The sequence below is a fragment of the Cnephaeus nilssonii genome (assembly GCF_951640355.1).
Source record: "Cnephaeus nilssonii genome assembly, chromosome: 6".
Classification (NCBI taxonomy): Eukaryota; Metazoa; Chordata; class Mammalia; order Chiroptera; family Vespertilionidae; genus Cnephaeus; species Cnephaeus nilssonii.
In genome coordinates this window covers 99,811,250-99,829,410 of record NC_137077.1, presented here as the reverse complement: position 1 = coordinate 99,829,410, position 18,161 = coordinate 99,811,250, and the positions used below count along the sequence as shown (strand labels likewise).

The 18,161-nt window shown below is 41.0% G+C and overlaps 1 protein-coding gene across 1 annotated transcript in view; it reads right to left on the bottom strand.

Moving 5' to 3' along the window:
- Positions 1 to 16,909: 16,909 nt before the first annotated feature.
- Positions 16,910 to 18,161, bottom strand: part of RXFP2 (relaxin family peptide receptor 2) — a gene marked incomplete at both ends in the record, with an annotated part of 66,970 nt that continues 65,718 nt past the window's right edge. Inside the window, one exon of the mRNA XM_079775703.1 lies at positions 16,910 to 17,169. Coding sequence (XP_079631829.1) covers positions 16,910 to 17,169 — 260 coding nt within the window. The remainder of the gene's footprint in view (positions 17,170 to 18,161) is intronic.

Sequence of the window (18,161 nt, the reverse complement as noted above, 5' to 3'; positions counted from 1 at the left end):
TGGGGGGATACCTCAGCCCAGCCTGTGCCCTCTTGCAGTCCAGGAGCCCTCGGGGGATGTCCGACTGACAGCTTAGGCCTGCTCTGTGGAGACAAGAGAGGCTCCTGCCACCGCTGCTGCACTCACCAGCCATGAGCCTGACTCAGGGCTTCTGGCTGAGCGGCGCTCCCCCTGTGGGAGCGCACTGACCACCAGGGGCAGCTCCTGCATTGAGCATCTGCCCCCTGGTGGTCAGTGCGCATCATAGTGACCAGTTATTCTGCCGTTTGGTCGATTTGCATATTAGCCTTTTATTATATAGGATACTGGTTTGGTGGTGATGAACTCCTTTCGCTTTATCTTGTCTGTGAAGCTCTTTATCTGACCTTCAATTCTAAATTATAGCTTTGCTGGGTAGAATAATCTTGGTTGTAGGTTCTTGCTACTCATTACTTTCAATATTTCTTTCCACTCCCTTCTGGTCTGCAGTTTCTGTTGAGCAATCAGCTGACAGTTATCTGGGCACTCACTTGTAGGTAACTTAATGCTTTTCTCTTGCTGCTTTTAAGATTCTCTGTCTTTAACACTTGGCATTTTAATTATGATGTGTCTTGGTGTGGGCCTCTTTGAGTTCTTCTTGTTTGGGACTCTTTGTGCTCCTTGGACTTGTAAACCTATTTCTTTCACCAGGTAGAGGAAGTTTTCTATCATTATTTCTTCAAATAGGTTTTCAATATCTTGTTCTTTCTCTTCTTTTGGCACCACTATGATGCAAATATTGCTACACTTGAAGTTGTCCTAGAGGCTCCTTACACTAGCTTCATATTTTTTTATTCTTTTTCTTTTTACTCATCTTTATAAAAATTTTTTTAAATTTCTTTATTGATTAAGGTGTTACATATGTGTCCTTATTTCCCCATTAGCCCCCTACCTGCCCCCACTCATACCCTCACTACCCTGTTGTCTGTGTCCATTGGTTAGGCTTATATGCATGCATACAAGTCCTTTGGTTGATCTCACCCCCTTACCCTCACCCTCCCCTACCTTACCTCTGAGGTTTAATGGTCTGATCAATGTTTCTCTGTCTCTGGATCTACTTTTGTTCATCAGTTTATGTTGTTCATTATATTTCATAAATGAGTGAGATCATGTGATATTTATCTTTCTCTGACTGCCTTATTTCGCTTAACATAATGCTCTCCAGTTCCATCCATGTTGTTGCAAATGGTAAGAACTCCTTTTTTACTGCAGCGTAGTATTCCATTGTGTAGATGTACCACAGTTTTTTAATCCACTCATTTGCTGATGGGCACTTAGGCTGTTTCCAAATTTTAGCTATTGTAAATTGTGCTGCTATGAACATAGGGGTGCATATATCCTTTCTAATTCGTGTTTCTAGTTTCTTGGGATATATTCCTAGAAGTGGGATCACTGGGTCAAATGGGAGTTCCATTTTTAGTTTTTTGAGGAAACTCCATACTGTTCTCCACAGTGGCTGCACCAGTCTGCATTCCTACCAGCAGTGCATGAGGGTTCCTTTCTCTCTGCATCCTGGCCAGCACTTGTCATTTGTTGATGATAGCCATTCTGACAGGTGTGATATGATACCTCATTGTCGTTTTGATTTGCATCTCTCAGATGATTAGTGACATTGAGCATGTTTTCATATGCCTCTTGGCCTTCCTTCTGTCTTCTTTCGAAAAGTATCTATTTAGGTCCATTGCCCATTTTTTGATTGGGTTGTTTATCTTCCTTTTATTAAGTTGTATGAGTTCCCTGTAAATGTTGGAGATTAAGCCCTTATCAGTGATAACATTGGCAGATATCTTCTCCCATGCAGTGGGCTTTTTTGTTGTTTTGTTGATGGTTTCTTTTGCTGTGAAAAAGCTTTTTATTTTGATGTAGTCTCATTTGTTTATTTTCTCTTTAGTTTCCATTGCCCTAGGACCATGGTCAGCAAACTGCGGCTCGCAAGCCACATGCGACTCTTTGGCTCCTTGAGTGTGGCTCTTCCACAAAATACCACGGCCTGAGTGAGTCTATTTTGAAGAAGTGGTGTTAGAAGAAGTTTAAGTTTAAAAAATGTGGCTCTCAAAAGAAATTTCAATCGTTGTACTGTTGATATTTGGCTCTGTTGACTAATGAGTTTGCCGACCACTGCCCTAGAAGCAGTATCAGTGAAGAACTTGCTTCGGCATATGTCTGAGATTTTGCTGCCTGTGGATTCCTCTAGTATTTTTATGGTTTTCTGTCTTATGTTTAAGTCCTTTATCCATTTTGAGTTTTTTTCTTTTTACTCTTCTGATTGGGTGTTTTTTGCTTCCTCTTATTCCAAATCACTGATTTGATTCTTGGCATCCTGTACTCTACTGTTGATTTTCTGTAAATTATTCTTCATTTCAGTTTGTGTATCCTTCATTACTAAGTGATCCTTTTTTATGTCTTTGACATTCTCACTAAAATCTTTGAAATTCTCACTAAGTTCCTTGAAGATCTCAAGTTCTTTGAGCATCCTTACAACCATTGTTTTGAACACTGTATCTAGTAGTTTTCCTGCTTCCATTTCATTTAGTTCCCCTCTGGAGATTTCTTTTGTTCTTTCATTTGTGACACGTTTCTTTATCTCCGCATTTTGGCTGCTTCCCTGTGTTTGTTTCTATGTATTAGGTAGAGCTGCTATGTCTCCTGGAATTGGGAGAGTGGCCTTTTGTAGTAGGTGTCCTGTAGGACCCAGTGGCTCAGCTTCCCAGTCACCTGAGCCGGGCACTCTAGGTACACCCCTGTGTGGGCTGTGTGCATTGTCTTGTTGTAGTTGAGCCTTGATTGCTGTTGGCATCAGTGGGAGGAATCAGCCCCCAGGCCAACTGGCTGTGAGGTCCAGCTGTGACTACAGTGGAAGAGCTGCTATGCAGGAGATAATTCTCTGGGGCAAGACTTGCTACAGTGGGGCTTTGGTGCTCACAGAGTCTGCCCCTTGGGTGTGTCACTCATGGATATGTAGAGTTGTAATCTGGCATGGCCTGAAGCTGTCTACCAGGTGCACTGGCTCTGGGACCTCCCAGGTGGTACAAATTCAGTCACTGCCTGTGCCACTGCCTAGGGCCACCCAGCACAAGCTACAGAGCAATCTGCAGATGGCTGCTTCTTGTGTTGGATTTAGAGGTGTGCAGGAGAGGCCAAACTGTGAACAGGGCAGGCTGCTGTTAGTGCCAGGCCAGGGACCAATTTCCCAGAGGTATTGGAGCATGCTGACTATAGCTGTTACTTGTTTGAGGGATTTTAGGAAAGTCTAATGCCTGAGCCAGGACAGGCCATTCCTATGGAAAAGCCACTGCAAACAACTTGGGTAGGGCTTCAAACTGGGTGGGGTAGGGTCACAAGGAATCACCAGGGTGGGGCTCCCAGTGAGGGCCAGGTTGATGGAGACTCAGATATGGTACCTGACAGTAGCAGTGGAAGCGGGGGTGGGTGTGGGGGTTTCCATGCCTCCACCACTCCTACCAGTCTCACTGTACTTTCTTCTTTAACTCTCTAGTAGTAGGTCCATTCAGCCAGATTTCAGGCGGTTCTGAATGATGGTTGTTCTGTATTTCAGTGTAATTTTGATGTGGTTGTGGGAGGATTCAAGTACCACGTTTACCTACATTGCTATCTTGGTTCCTCTCTCCCCTATAGAATTATTGTGGGGGATACCTGTCACCTCCATTTGTGTGTAGAAAATTTGAGATTTCTTTTTACAGTATATTTGTCAGAGTCAGAAAGAAAAATACAGTCTTCAATCTTCTTATACAGTCCTTTTCTCATCCTGGCCCCTTAAAGTAAGCCAAACCAAACCAAATCAAATCAAAGAAACAAAAGCAACAACTGTGTCTTGAGCCTAGCTGGTATGACTCAGTGGTTGAGTGTCAACCTATTAACCAGGAAGTCACAGTTTGATTCCGGGTCAGGGCACATGCTTGGGTTGCAGGCTCAATCCCCAGTGTGGGGTGTGCAGGAGGCAGCCAATCAATGATCCTTTCTCTCCCTCTCCTTTCCTCCCTGAAATCAGGAAAAATATATTAAAAACAAGCAAACCAACCAACCAACAAAACAAAACAAAACAAAAAAACCCGTGTCTTGAAAATGAACCCCAGGCAATCTTCATTTGTGAGTGAAATAATAACTAATGTTTATTGAATAGTTTCTATATTCCAGATACCTTTCTAAGTGCTGAAATATACCAGTTCCTTTAATCTTCCAATTCAATGGAGTGAGGAACCAGAGACACAATAAGGTTCAAGGGACTTGGCAGAACTAAAGCGATAAGAATGGACAAAGCCAGGGTTTTATTCCTATCTGTTTGGTTCTCTCATGGCCAGCTATAGAACCTGGATAAGGGGAAAACTGCCTTTGTTTAACTGTGGGAGAATTAACTTACAATCCAGTTGGGAGTAATTTCCAGATAGTTTCCTGAGAGTAGGTTCTTCATAGGGCAGAAGGGAAGGGACCCTGGACACCTGGAGGGTTTTGGAAGGAGTCAGCATTAGAAGGGTTTGGCTTACAGTGTTTCCCAGCATTAGTGGTGTCATATCTATATTATTTTTCTGTGGCCACTATATCAAATTATCACACATTGGGTGCCTTAAAATAAGAGAAATTTATTCTCTCAGGGTAGTGGGGGTGAGATGGCTAACATCAAGGCAGTGCCTAGTTTCCTCTAGAAATCTCTTCCTTGTATCTTTCAAATTCTGGTAGACTTGGGCATTTCTTAGCTTGTGGCAGCATAACTCTAGTCTTTGCCTTCTTCACATGGTTGTCATTCTGTGTCTGTGTCCAAATTTACCTGAGGTACCAGTTATAGTGGATTAAGGACCCTCCTAAAGACCTCAATTAAACTTATTACATCTGCAAAGACCCTATTTTCAAATACTAGTAAGTTCACATTCACAGGTATTGGGGGTTAGTATTTCAATACAGTCTGAGTCTAGAAGCATGAGAATCAGGAGAGCTGATGTTGTAAACCCCGGTATGAAGGCAGGAGAAGATAAGATGAGATGTCCCAGCTCAAGTAAAGAGGCAGGGAAAAAATGGGGCAAATTCCTCTTTTCCTCAATCCTTTGTTCTATTCAGGCATCAATGGGTTGGATGATGCCCACTGACAAAGGGGCAGGTGATCTACTTTGCTGAGTTCATAAATTCAAATGTTCATTTCATCTGGAAACACTCACAGATATACCTGGAAATCATGTTTAATCTGAGCACCCATTGCCAGTCAAGTTGACACATAAAACTAGTCATCACAGTATCCATTCATGGCTGGAGGAATCCAGCCAACAATTTAAATATTTCATGCTGTGGATGAAATTGGCAAACTCAGACTCTGGGTGATGTGTTTATTGGTTCAGTCCATTTGGACACGTGCTTATAATGTGGACCAGAATAGCTTTTCTCAGGGTCTATCTAGTAGATCCTCTGTTTAATTCTCTTGCAAAGGATCCCAAGATTGCAATAAAAGATGTGGTAAAAGATGTAGACCATATTACTTTCTGAAAATCCATGGTGTTCACTGGCTCTGTAGGAGCATAGACTTTTAAAACCCTGTGCTTAACTTTGTTTCCTTCTATTTCTCCCAAAGTCTAATTGACTCTGAATCCCCTCTTGTCATAAGATATATTTATGTCCCTTCCAAATTAGTTTGGGAAATGTTAATCAAGACTCCTAAAAATCATCTATACCTTTCACTTCTGATCCCTTCATTGCATTCATTGCATTGTGTCTGGGTCCCCCTTTATCAAATCTCTTTCACCCAGAGCTTATCAAGAGCAGGGACTATTTCTTTTTTTTTTAAATATATTTTATTGATTATTTGCAGAGAGGAAGAGAGAGGGATAGAGAGTTAGAAACATCGATGAGAGAGAAACATCGATCAGCTGCCTCCTGCACACCCCCTACTGGGGATATGCCCGCAACCAAGGTACATGCCCCTGACCGGAATCGAACCTGGGACCCTTGAGTCCGCAGGCCGAAGCTCTATCCACTGAGCCAAACCGGTTTCGGCGGGACTATTTCTTATTTACCTTTACATCCCTAATGTTTAGGACAGTGTTGGGACATAAAGTGTTTCATGTTTTCTGAATAAATGAACAAAGTTGGAAGGAACCAAAGTGTTTCACAGCCAAGAAATGGTTAGACCAATTAAGATTAATACTTCAATAGAAAATCATGCCTCTCTACACAGAAAAATAATTATTATGAAAATTGTGTAACATAGAAAAAAATTACCATCTTGCAAAAACACCCCACAATACATTTGTATATATGCTGGTTTTACAATGACAGAAAATATTTATTTATATAATAAGGGACAAAAAAGAAAGAAATCAATGAAAATAGTCATTATATTAAAATGGGGGAATTATGGGTGATTTTCATTTTTGTTATTTCTTTAAATAAGCACTATAATTTTATTTGTGCAATACTAATTACATTGCTGAAAAGAAAAACAAACCACCAGTTTGTGGCTTTCCCAGCACCACAGCTGGCCTGAGAGTGAGGCTGTGGGCCCCAGCTGTGAGTTGGGGTTTACAGAGGTGGAGGGTAGAGCTGCCAGGAAAAGCCAGTAAGCTCCCATGGAAGTCCAAGAGGGAAGGCTATGCTTTGCTTCCCCAGTCCACCCCCAGGGAAAATGTTTGCTAAAGGCTATTCTAAAATTGGCAACTCTTACATTAAATCGTCAGTATCTACTGATTCAAAATCATGTTGAGTGAATGGAGTTTTGTTTCTTTTGCTGTTCATGTTAACTTATTATGAGATGTTTATAATTCGGTCCGGTTATATGATTTCATTATTTGCCAATGTTCTATCAGCTTCTGGTGTGTATAGACCAAGAACCCATTCAGGGGTTGCTGAAGTTTATTGAAAACAGAGATTTCTTTTTTTTTTCTTCTGTGAGCTTTCAGGTGACTTATTAACATTCTGGGAGTTTTGCTAGATTGGGATTGCTTATATTTTGGTTAGTGTAAATTCTCCAGTAGGCTTCAATCTGACAACAGTAATTATGATAGGGTTTAGAACTTGATCCTCATTCTTTCTCTTTGAATCTTTTCTCTCTTCTCTTACTCTGAAGCAAATTCTGCCAAATAAAATGGCTATTTGCTTAGCCACCATGATTCATAGTGATTCATAGTGAAGGGTTTTACTTCACCACCTCTTATCTCTGTTATGGGTGCCTCATTCACTCAGCCCCCAGAAGAAGGATGTCAGAGATGTTCTCTCTTAAAAGAAAGTCTGTTTTCCATGAAGATTACATGAAAGGCATTCTGTTCAGTAAGTAATAAAGTTGTGAAAAAGTCTTATATGATTCTCAGTGTCTTTCTCTTGGTAGGGTTTTTATGTCCTGGATACATTTTCTTTTCTGTTTACAATCTATACTTTCTATGTGGCTTTGCGACAATTAGATGGCAAGGAAGAGAATAATAAGGAGACATTTCTGAAGATTATATATACACATACAATAGCATTTCAACCATCTAAAACCCTTGGATCACTCTGGATAAAAATTGTGATTTTAGGCAGCTAAGGAGATACACATTTCATTTATTCATTCAACAAATAATTATTGAGCACCTTCTATGTTCTAGACAACCATTTATCCACAGACACTTAGACTTTGAAATGAACTTTCTCTAAAATCTTTGATATTTCTTTTCACTTTCTTCTTTCCATAGTATCCTGATCCTAATCTAATCCTTTCTTGGCGACATAAAGCTTGGTAGTGTGGAAATGAATCTATTATGAGTCAAGAGAACTGGACTTTGTTTTCAGTTCTGTTAAAAATTATTCATGTGATCTTATATATTTCTTGACAGATTTTTTAAATGTAAAAGTTCCTTGTAAACTGTGGAAGGTTATACACTTAGGCACATTCATTCTAATATTGGTTCATAATACAGACATTACTTCAGTATCAACTAAGGTATATGAAATTATTTGCCCCTAAACTAAATGGGCTCATATTTTAGGTCTTTTGGTATCTATATAACTGTGCAGGGGGATAGGTGGGTAAATGATGGGGGAAATGGGGAGACTCACTATTCTTTCAGACTTATTCTGTAGAGGTTAAGTACATTTTCATACTGTTTTCCTTCTGTTTTATGAAAGACTTGTAGGGGGAGACTATCTTACATAAAATTCAATCATGCTAAAGGAAAAACTATAATTTCAAAGCTTTTTCTTTTGTTTTATGCTGCTAAAGGGCTGACCAGGAGGACCTTTGTTTAGCAATGAAGATTCCTATTTTGGGTAGGCAAAAGAAGGCTTGATGCTTCAAAGCTTAGTTTGGGGCACGGGTGAAGCACAAACTATTCTGTAGAAGTGATCCAGAAGATATTCTGGAGGTAGGTGGCTGTCAGTCAGACTCTGGAGAGAGAGAGAGAGAGAGAGAGAGAGAGAGAGAGAGAGAGAGAGAGAGAGAAACCCCAAAAGATGAAAACAATGTAGCCCTAAAGGTAGAGGTAAAAATGACTGAATGGGCTTTTAGAACCTGAATTGTAATCCACCTTCATTATCCCCAAGTATACGTCTATGCATAGTAGCTCTGTGTAGCCATGATCTAGGAGCTGAGGGGAAAAGCAGCCCTCTCTCCAGCACCTGCTATGCAATGTGTTGGTGGTAGCACCACAGTGAGGGAGGATAGAGGCTTTTGGGCCTCTGCCCAGAGGCAGTCAAGGCAGAGGTGGCCCAGAGCTAGGGATCAGACAGGGAAAAATGTTCATAGAATAGGAACTGACTTAGCCAGATATAAATCCCCTAAACATTCAAAGACACCTTTTACAACCTGGGCATGTGCCCTGACTGGGGAATCAAACCCAGGACCTCCTGGTGCATGGGATGACGGTCAACCAAGTGAGCCACACCAGCGAGGTGAGTTTTTAATTTTAATGAGTGCATTTTCCATTCAAGAAGTTGTTTTTAAAGACACTCTCTAATAGGGGCTTGTATTTTATGCTTTCAATTTCTTTATTTCTTGAATATTTAAAAAATGTATTTTATAGACTTTCTTAGATCTATTACTTGAAGTTTTGTTTAATTTTGGATCTAATCCCTTTCTTGTGTTGTGTTTGTTGACTCCTACTTGTGGTAGATTTTATCTCTTCATGGTTCATTAATTTGGATTATGAGCTCATCTTGTGTGAGACATTACTGGGTCTCAGAGTCAATTCCAGGTCAAGGGGACATACCTTGTTTGCAGGCTTGACCCCTGGCACCAGTCAGGGTATGAACAGGAAGAAACCAATTGATGTCTCTCTCAGGTGAGGTAACATTCTGGACATGTTTGTGAAGACTGAGTTGGGGACATATGTTCTGGAGAAGTTGGTCTTTGATTCTTTGGTTCTTCCAATTATCTCAGTTATCATTATCCTAGGATTAATTTTTAGGTAAATTTCTTGGCTTTTAAGTGTATAGATCACAGGAAGTCTAAATCAGTAGTGGAAACCCACATGGATTTCCAAGCCACATACACATATTAATACACACTCATATTTTTTACTATCTCCAAGTTTAGAAATAAGAAAACAAATCTTGCTAAAATTATATGTGAATTATAGGAAAATGGGTTCTGAATATATAAAGATTTTTGTGATGAGTGAAATTTATGAGATTAAGATATATATATCTACTATTTGTTGAGTAATTAATTAATGTCAGTCTGTGTTGAAATATATATTTGTTCAATTAAAGCTTTCAGTAATTTTGTAAGGTGGCTATTATTTTTTCATTTTAAAGATAGGTAAATGAAGGAGAAATGGCATCAAAATATTTTACTCAAATGTCACCTCTTATTGGGGATGTCCATTGATACTGCCCCTGCTCAGACAATAACTCACCCACTTCCTAATTTATTTCTTTTTCCTACAACTTCTCACCCTGTAGTACAGTATAGGTTTGTTCATTTCCTTGATTGTTTTTTCTCCCATACACCCCACCCACCAACTCCCCAAGAATCTAAGTTCCATTAAGACAGGCACTATTTTTTTTGTCCATGTGTTTAATACTAATTTTTTATTGATTCTGGCATACCAGAATATTGTCTAACACAATAAAATATTTGTGAATGAATGAATGACATATATGAGATTCTCTGTGCTTTCTTATGTGCTTTCTTATATGTTTTCTTATATGTTTTCTTATATGTACCATTCCACTTCTGAGCTCTAATTTATAAATCAGTGACAATTGTTTTGTTCTTAGTCTCTTAAAGGCCTTTAAAAATGTTGTTTATTTTTTTTAACTTAGTAATGACCTATGTAGGTGAGGCAGCCAAATATATTAATTCTAACATTGTGAGGTATTTATGTGTGTATACATGTAAAAGCATGCACTTGTGAATAAATAATGCTTAACCTCCAGCAAAATAAAAGCTTTGTGAAAGCCTTTGGCAGTCTGTAAAGCACTGTTCAGATATAAGGTGTTTCTATTATTATTCTGTTGTTATATGATGGTAGTCAGACAGTTAGACCCTTATCGATTTAGGGCACTCACAGCCAGCTGAGAGCGTAAGATAAATGTAATCAATCAGTCTGCTTCCTGATGTACTGAGCAGAAGAATCCATCTTGGCCTCAATCTGGTCTTACATCCACTCCCCAAACACTGACTATACAGGGAGATACAAGACAGAGAAAGAGAAAGAGAAAAATTCAGAGGGACAAAGATACAGAAAGAGGGAGAGAACACACAACAGAAAGATAGAGAGAGGACAGAAATGAGGAAGCCAAGAAGCAGATTTAGAGAGAGACAAAGAGGTGTGTGTGTGTGTGTGTGTGTGTGTGTGTGTGTGTGTGTGTACAGAGCAAGAGAAAAAGGGCAAGAAATGTTAGCAAAAAGTTTGAAAGAAGAAAAGTAGAGAGGAAAAGATGCTAAAATAAAGAGGAGTGTTCTGTGAATTATATGTGGGACCTGATCTCCAAAAGGCAGCTCTAAAGAAGTCCCACAATTGTCTTGCCAAGGCTGTTTCACTGGAGTGTCAATTACCAGCCCTTGGAGATGATCTCGTTCAACAGCACTGTGTCTGGCTGCAGGTAGCTGCATAAGCCTGGTTGTTGACTGACTGGATGAATGACTGACTGACTGAATGAATGAATGAATGGTAACAGACATTAGAGGCATATTCTTTGGAGTGATTCACTTTCCTTTAGAGTCATACATCATGTCCAACGGTTTTCTTATTCGCTGACAAAGAGCAAGGCAAGGCTCACAGGATGGCCATGACCCATGATTGTAGGGCAAAGGGCAGGGCTTATGGCAGGACAGACATGATTGTGAATCTAAATCAAACCCACTGCTGAGTAGGTTTAGAGTCAACCCCTACTCAGGACAAAACTTTGAGGCTTTTAAAAAATATTTGAACAATAATATAAAAGAGGTAGAAATGAAAAAGAGAAGTTGAGAATTGGATGATCCTTGAACATTATGTAAACTTTTGGATTTGTAACCCATGTGGACATTTAGCAAGTGGTTTCATCCACATTATGGATCTTCCAAGAAATAGGACAAGACACAGTTTATGTGATATGATCTTAAGGAAACTCAGTGACAGAGAATGGAAGAGACTTAAGTAATTTGTCTGAGTTCTTGTACGTAGTTGATGGCTGAACTAGAACTATGGCACCAGCCCCCTGATTACTGATCCTGTATTTCCTTGCCCTTCAATGTGAGTTGTCTGTAGCAAGGAAGTATACAGCTTCTATTACAAAACCACTTCTGAATCCAACACCCCAGCACCAGGCACTCAGAGAATTGGCAAATAAGTAAAAGTTTTGGTTCCCAGACAGACCAAAAATAATTTCTCCTTGTATTTAAACTAGTTATAAGTTTATAACTCAAAATAGTTATGAGTTTTTTCTACTACTAGAGGTAAGAGGTATCACCATTGGTCACAGCCAGGCTGTTCAGACAGCAGGAGGTCCCCATTCTTGGATATCTGTAATGCTGTCACTTGGCCTTGTTGTTTTCTGTTTCTTCATTTATAATTTATTTCTCCAATATTGACAGGTGGAAAAATTACCTAGAGACTATCATAATGAAATACTTTGAGTAACAGGTCTCAATCAGCTTCCAGGACTTTTGAAAGTATTTCTCAAGGATTTCAAGGTTTCTTACTCAAAATCAATTTAAAAGGATAATAGTCTAATTTCATTTCCCTGGTGCAGAAATAAATATTATCATTATTAAATATTCATCTTCTATCTTTCATAAACAGAATATCAGCCAACTGATTGAAAAATCACTAAGCTATTAGAATTCAGTCTTATCCCATTTCTTGGCATGCTGCTGACTAGCATATAGCTTCCATTTTTCTGTGACATATGCTGCCCATTTCCCTGACACATGTGACCTTGTACTTCTCCTCATGTCCTCTGCTCCACAGTGAGAGCACAGACATTGTGTCTAAGTCTTGGTTCATGTGCTTGGTACTCTTCAAGAACGGAGACACTCATTTGTTCTAAGATTGAAATAGTCTATGTCTGGAGTCTATTTCTTATTTGTGCACCCTGTTGTGGGGGATATGTATTAGAAAAAAAATCTTAGGATGATCAAGGATTGGCAAAGAGCATTTAATAAAGTGTCTGTGAATAGAGAAAATACATTGGGGAGTGACTAATCCTAGACATTGTTTTTTAATGAGAAGGGATCATGGACACATTAAGTTTGAAACCACAGGAAAATCTGGTCAACAGGTGGTAACATTATTTGTAGAATCCTAAGGAGAAGATCTCAGTGTTGTAAGAAATATCTCACTTGATCAAAAGGGAATTCACATGATGTGTTTAGGCAATATTAAGTAGTAACAGGTAAATTACCAGGACAGCTGTCACACAACTCTAAGATTCTTCCTTTCCTGGATGCTACTGAAGGAAAGGCATCCCATCCTATATAATAAAAGAGGGATATGCTAATTAGCCCATATATGCTAATTAGTCATGACCAGTCAGGCGCTTAATAGTCACGACTGGTCAGGCATGGCCTAGGAGCAGCCCCCTGCGGGGGCGCACGGGCCTGCAGTGCTGCCCAGCCCAGAGGCCGCCTGGCCAAAAGTCACTGGAGACTTTGGTTAAATTCAATAGTTAAAATCACTATGCTCTGTGAGAGCTGACATCCTCAAACACTCAGGACCCTCAATCGTACAAATTAATAGGAAACAATTGCATAATGCTTTGACCTAATTTTACACACTTTAGTATCGTTTACAAATTATTTTATATCCTTCAAGTAAATTCAGTAGTTGACTGAGCAGAGCCAGAGCTGAGAAGCGTGCGGCCCGGCTCTGGCAGGTTCCTGTGGAGTGCAATCTCCACACAATACAACGGGGCCCCAGTTTCGTCCCTGGCGATCTCATGCGCTTTAGCTCAGGGCAGTGGGGAAGGAAGGGAAAGGCATCACGCAGGGCAGCTCTGGCGAGCAAGCAGAAGGAAACCATGTCTGTCAGACACTCCCCTGCCACCCCCTTCAACGTGTAAGAAGAATCAAATAAACCAATACAAACACCCCTCCCCCGCCCCAGAGAGATCTGGGACTGAGGGGCGTCCGCCCAGGCATTGCATACCTGCTTCCCATCCCCTTCATCCAAATGGACAGGTTAGGGGGTTAAGGGGAAGAGGAGGAGCCTCGCCGGAAGGTGATTCCCTGGAACCGCACCCCTGCCCTCCCTCCGGACCTGACCTCTCAGAGCACAGGGCCTGACCCCGCCCCCAGCAGATTTGCATTTCCCAGACCTTCTGGAACTTCCAGGCACTGGGCATTCCTGCGTCTTCCCTGCCTCCCAGCCACTGACCCTCACTGTCTCCTACCCCAGAAATACTCTGTCCTCCCAAACTTTTGGTCTTTATAGCCTAAATGCATGGTGGGCTTAGTTGCTTCTCCATGGATTTTATTTGATAAGAACCCAGCAAAGTTGCTTAGCAACTGAGCTGCTCAGACTTCATCAGGGACAACGAATGACACACCTTACTTGGCTTTGTTAGCAAAGCAATCTTATTCTTTTATTTTTTTAAAATATATTTTTATTAATTTCAGAGAGGTAGGGAGAGGGGGAGAGATAGAAACATCAATGATAGAGAATCATTGATCGGCTGCCTCCTATATGTGCCCTACTGGGGATTGAGCCCGCAACCCAGGCATGCTCCCTTGACCAGAATCAAACCTGGGACCCTTCAGTCCTCAGACTGAAGCTCTAGCCACTGAGCCAAACCAGCTAGGGCAAGCAATCCTATTCTTAAAGACTTGATTTTTGTCATGAACAAGTGGATTTGAGTCATATCAAACCAATATACATTTTTTAATGAAATGTCTCTTCATTTCTATGAATGCAATTCTACTTTAAAGCTTATGTTGTATAATCTATACTAATAAAAGGGTAATATGCTAATTAGACTGGACAACTTCTGGACATCCATCCAGATGTCCTTCCACACAAAGCCATGGTGGTGAGGGCTGAGGCAGCAGTGGTTAGGGGCGACCAGGCCAGCAGGGGAGGGCAGTTAGGGGCAATCAGGCCAGCAGGCAGGTGAGCAGTTAGGAGCCAGTGGTCCTGGATTGGAGAGGGTGCAGGCCGGGCTGAGGGACCCCCCCTCCCATGCACAAATTTTGTGCACTGGGCCTCTAGTCTATATAATAAAGAGGTAATATGCTAATTGGTTCTAATGGTGTCACAGTCACGACCAGGCTGCACGCGTACAGGAGCTTGTGGGCAGAGATGGGGGCAGGGACTTGTGCCACTGGGACATGAGGCTGCCACAGGGGGCAGCCCCCCTGATGGAGCCGTGCGCAGGCCCACAGCACCACCCGGCCCAGAGGAGTTAGTCAGGGCAGGGGCGGGGCCTAGGTGGAGAGCTCTCAGCACTCCTGCACTGGGGTCTGAAGGCACGGAGAGGAAGGGAGAACACATAGGCAGTTAGGGGGTTTAGGCTAAGAGAGGATAGCGATAGGCAGTTAAGGGGATCAGGCCAGGAGAGGAGAGCACTTAGGCAGTTAGGGGGATCAGGCCAGGAGGGGAGAGCAGTTAGGGCCATCAGGCCAGCAGGAGAGCAGTTAGGGGCATCAGGAAGGCAGGAGAGCAGTTAGGGGCATCAGGCAAGCAGGTGAGTGCTTAGGAGCCAGTGGTTCTGGATTGTGAGAGGGATCCCAGATTGGAGAAGGTGCAGGCCAGGCTGAGAGACCTCCCTCCATGCACGAATTTTGTGCACCAGGCCACTAGTCCTATATAATAAAAGCCTAATATGCTAAGTGTCCAGTCATCCATTCAACCAATCAAAGCATAATATGCTAATGATATGATAAGGCTGCTCAACCGCTCGCTATGATGTGCACTGACCACCAGGGGGCAGACAGTTGACCGTTCAATCAGTTGCTATGACATGCACTGACCACCAGGGGGCAGATGTTCCAATTGGTAGGTTAGCTTGCTGTTGGGGTCCGGCTGATCTGTACTGAGCTAGACGGGCCGGACACCCCTGGAGCCCTCACGCGGTCCCTCCCTGGCCCTGATCATGCACCGGTGGGGTCCCTCGGCCTGGCCTGCACCCTCTCACAATCTGGGACCCCTTGGGGGTGTTGGAGAGCGGTTTTGGCCCAATCCTACAGGCCAGGCTGAGGAACCCCACTGGTGCATGAATTCATGCCCTGGGCCTCTAGTTTAACCTAAAATACTGCTGTTCTCATTCAGCTATTTACATTTCATCTCATGAAAGGAACTCAGAATGAATTGAACAGTGAAGAAATTAAGTTATTGCCACATGCTTTGTAAAAAGGAGGAAGAGAAAGAAAAATGTTCTGTGTCTTATTTCTGAAGTGCTCCTAACTCTATTCTCTATCAAGAGAAACATGGGTAATAGTCAATAAACCATCACTGTGGTCTTTGTTAAATTTAAAATAATACATGGACAAATGAGAAATATAATTTTATTTACCTGATTTTTTTTCACATACAAACTTTCAGTATAAAAACATATTCAGGCCTTCATAAGTACTTTTCATTTTCAAAAGACAAATCCAAAATTATTGGCCTTTTTATTAAAAATTATGGGAATTTACCTGAATGAGCAAATGGTCCTATCAAAACATTATTCTCAAATCTCCTTTAATACTGCTATATCTGTGTTCTATGAAGTCAGAACTTGCTATCAATAGAGATACTTCTGTAAAGAAAGTATACTTAAACAATATTAAAATGTAGTTTTGGGTGGTTGGTTAACTTTCCTTTGTGGCTTGGGCAGCATTAAGAAAAATGCCTTGTTTGAGATCTCAGCACTTTCTGACATGAAATAAAAGCCAAGATGGTGAGAGGTGCTAGGCTTTGTTGGTGTGCCTCTCTGGTCAAAGTTCCACATGGTAACTTTATATGAAGGTGTTTTTTTTCAAAGGTGTTACTCCACTGACCTGCATAGGGCAGGACTTGAGGTGAGTGACCATCTCAGAAATCCTTTCCTATCCATTCAGTGGGATGCTGATGATTTCACTGAAGAAGCAATGAAAGAGATGTTAGACTTACGGTATGTTACTCTGGCCACACTGGAATTAGATGTGTCAATGTCTTTATTTTATGGATAGTGCAACTCAATTTAAAAGCAGACCATGCAGTGTCAACATGTGGGCATTAACTGGTAGCTTGGTAGTATTAACTAGGTGGAGACCAATTGCATATCAATCTTCTGTATATAGATTCATGTCTCACTTCAGGAATGTAAGGGTGAGTGGAAACCTTAGGTACAATTCTTACCACAGCTGGTAAATAGTATGGCTGCCATTGGACCACAGCACCAGAACTCATTCTGCTGTATTCTCCATGCAGGAAGGTTTGCTGTTGGTAAAGATGAACAGCATTGCAGAGTCATCTTCCAAATGCAGCACTTTTTAATAGGTAGTCCATTGAAGTCCAGTGATCCCCAACCATTACTAGGACATTGGTTTTGTTATACTGTCCCCAAAAGTTATTTTGTTCAAAACCCCAAGTTTAAGGGAAGAGGAGTCATCTGTCCATACAATGGATGTAGACAAACTTTTATTTTTAGTTTGGAAAATCGATTTTCTCCGATGCCTGTGTAGCAGCTGTTTCAACTTGTCCTTGAAGAAGCTGGTTGTAAGTGTGTAAAGGATTGGGTTCAAGGCGCTGTTCACTGGCAGGAAAAAAATGACTACCCAGGAAGTGATTGTGCCTGGATAAGGAAACAAAGTGTGAAAAACAGAAGTTTGTCGTAGTGTGTTCATAAAATTTTGTATACCTTGCTATTTTTGAGCAGGCTACCTCATTCACTTAAGTTTTCTCTCACTACACTGAAAATCTCTTTATTGGAAGGGGGTAGGAGCCATAAATTGGAGGATCTACCATGTAAAAATACTTCTTAAACTATCAGTTCATATATAACATATTTTTCTTTCTTTTATTCTCTTTCTTTATAGAAAAATAAGAAAGTGAGAATAATTCTTAATCAGTGTTCAGGAAACTTCTGGTCAAAGATCAGATGGGATTTTGGTCTTAACTTCAGTCCTGGAGGCTTTATTGCCCTCATATTCCAGCTATCCTATTCAGAAGGGATCTGACAATTTGAAGAACAAAAACCAGTACATATCCAAACTTAACGAATTCCTTTTGTGTGAAGCCTTACAAATGCTAGTAGACTATACTAGGGAAAGATGCCACAAAAAGTTCTTTGTGAGGAGAAACTGGGAAGTAGCTGAGCATTTTTAGTTGAACGAGCATTAGTTAAAAATATTATTATATTTTAATATAGTGGAAATATTGTGTTAAGATAAATAAGACATGGTCCCTACTCATGGATATATTAAAAATAATGCTGATATGAGACACTTAATCTGAGGCTAATAAATTAATTGCAAACAAAATTGAATGAATAGTTCAGCAGTGGAGTTGGATGCCAGTGGGTTGGGAGAGGTCTGGAATGGTACAATGGAAGAGAGAGTGCTTGGCTTAAACCTTGGAGGATAAGAAGGGTGTTTCATAGGCTATAGTCTTACAGATTGAAAGTATAATCCAGGTGGAAGGAACAGCTTCAACAAAAGCAACACATAAAAGTTCAGAAAAAATGTCCAATAATTTTAATGGGCCTGGGTCACAGAATATAGGAAGATGGGGCAGGAGAAAGAAAAGTCTTCATGCTAATCCCAGCATTGGGACTTTATTCCATGA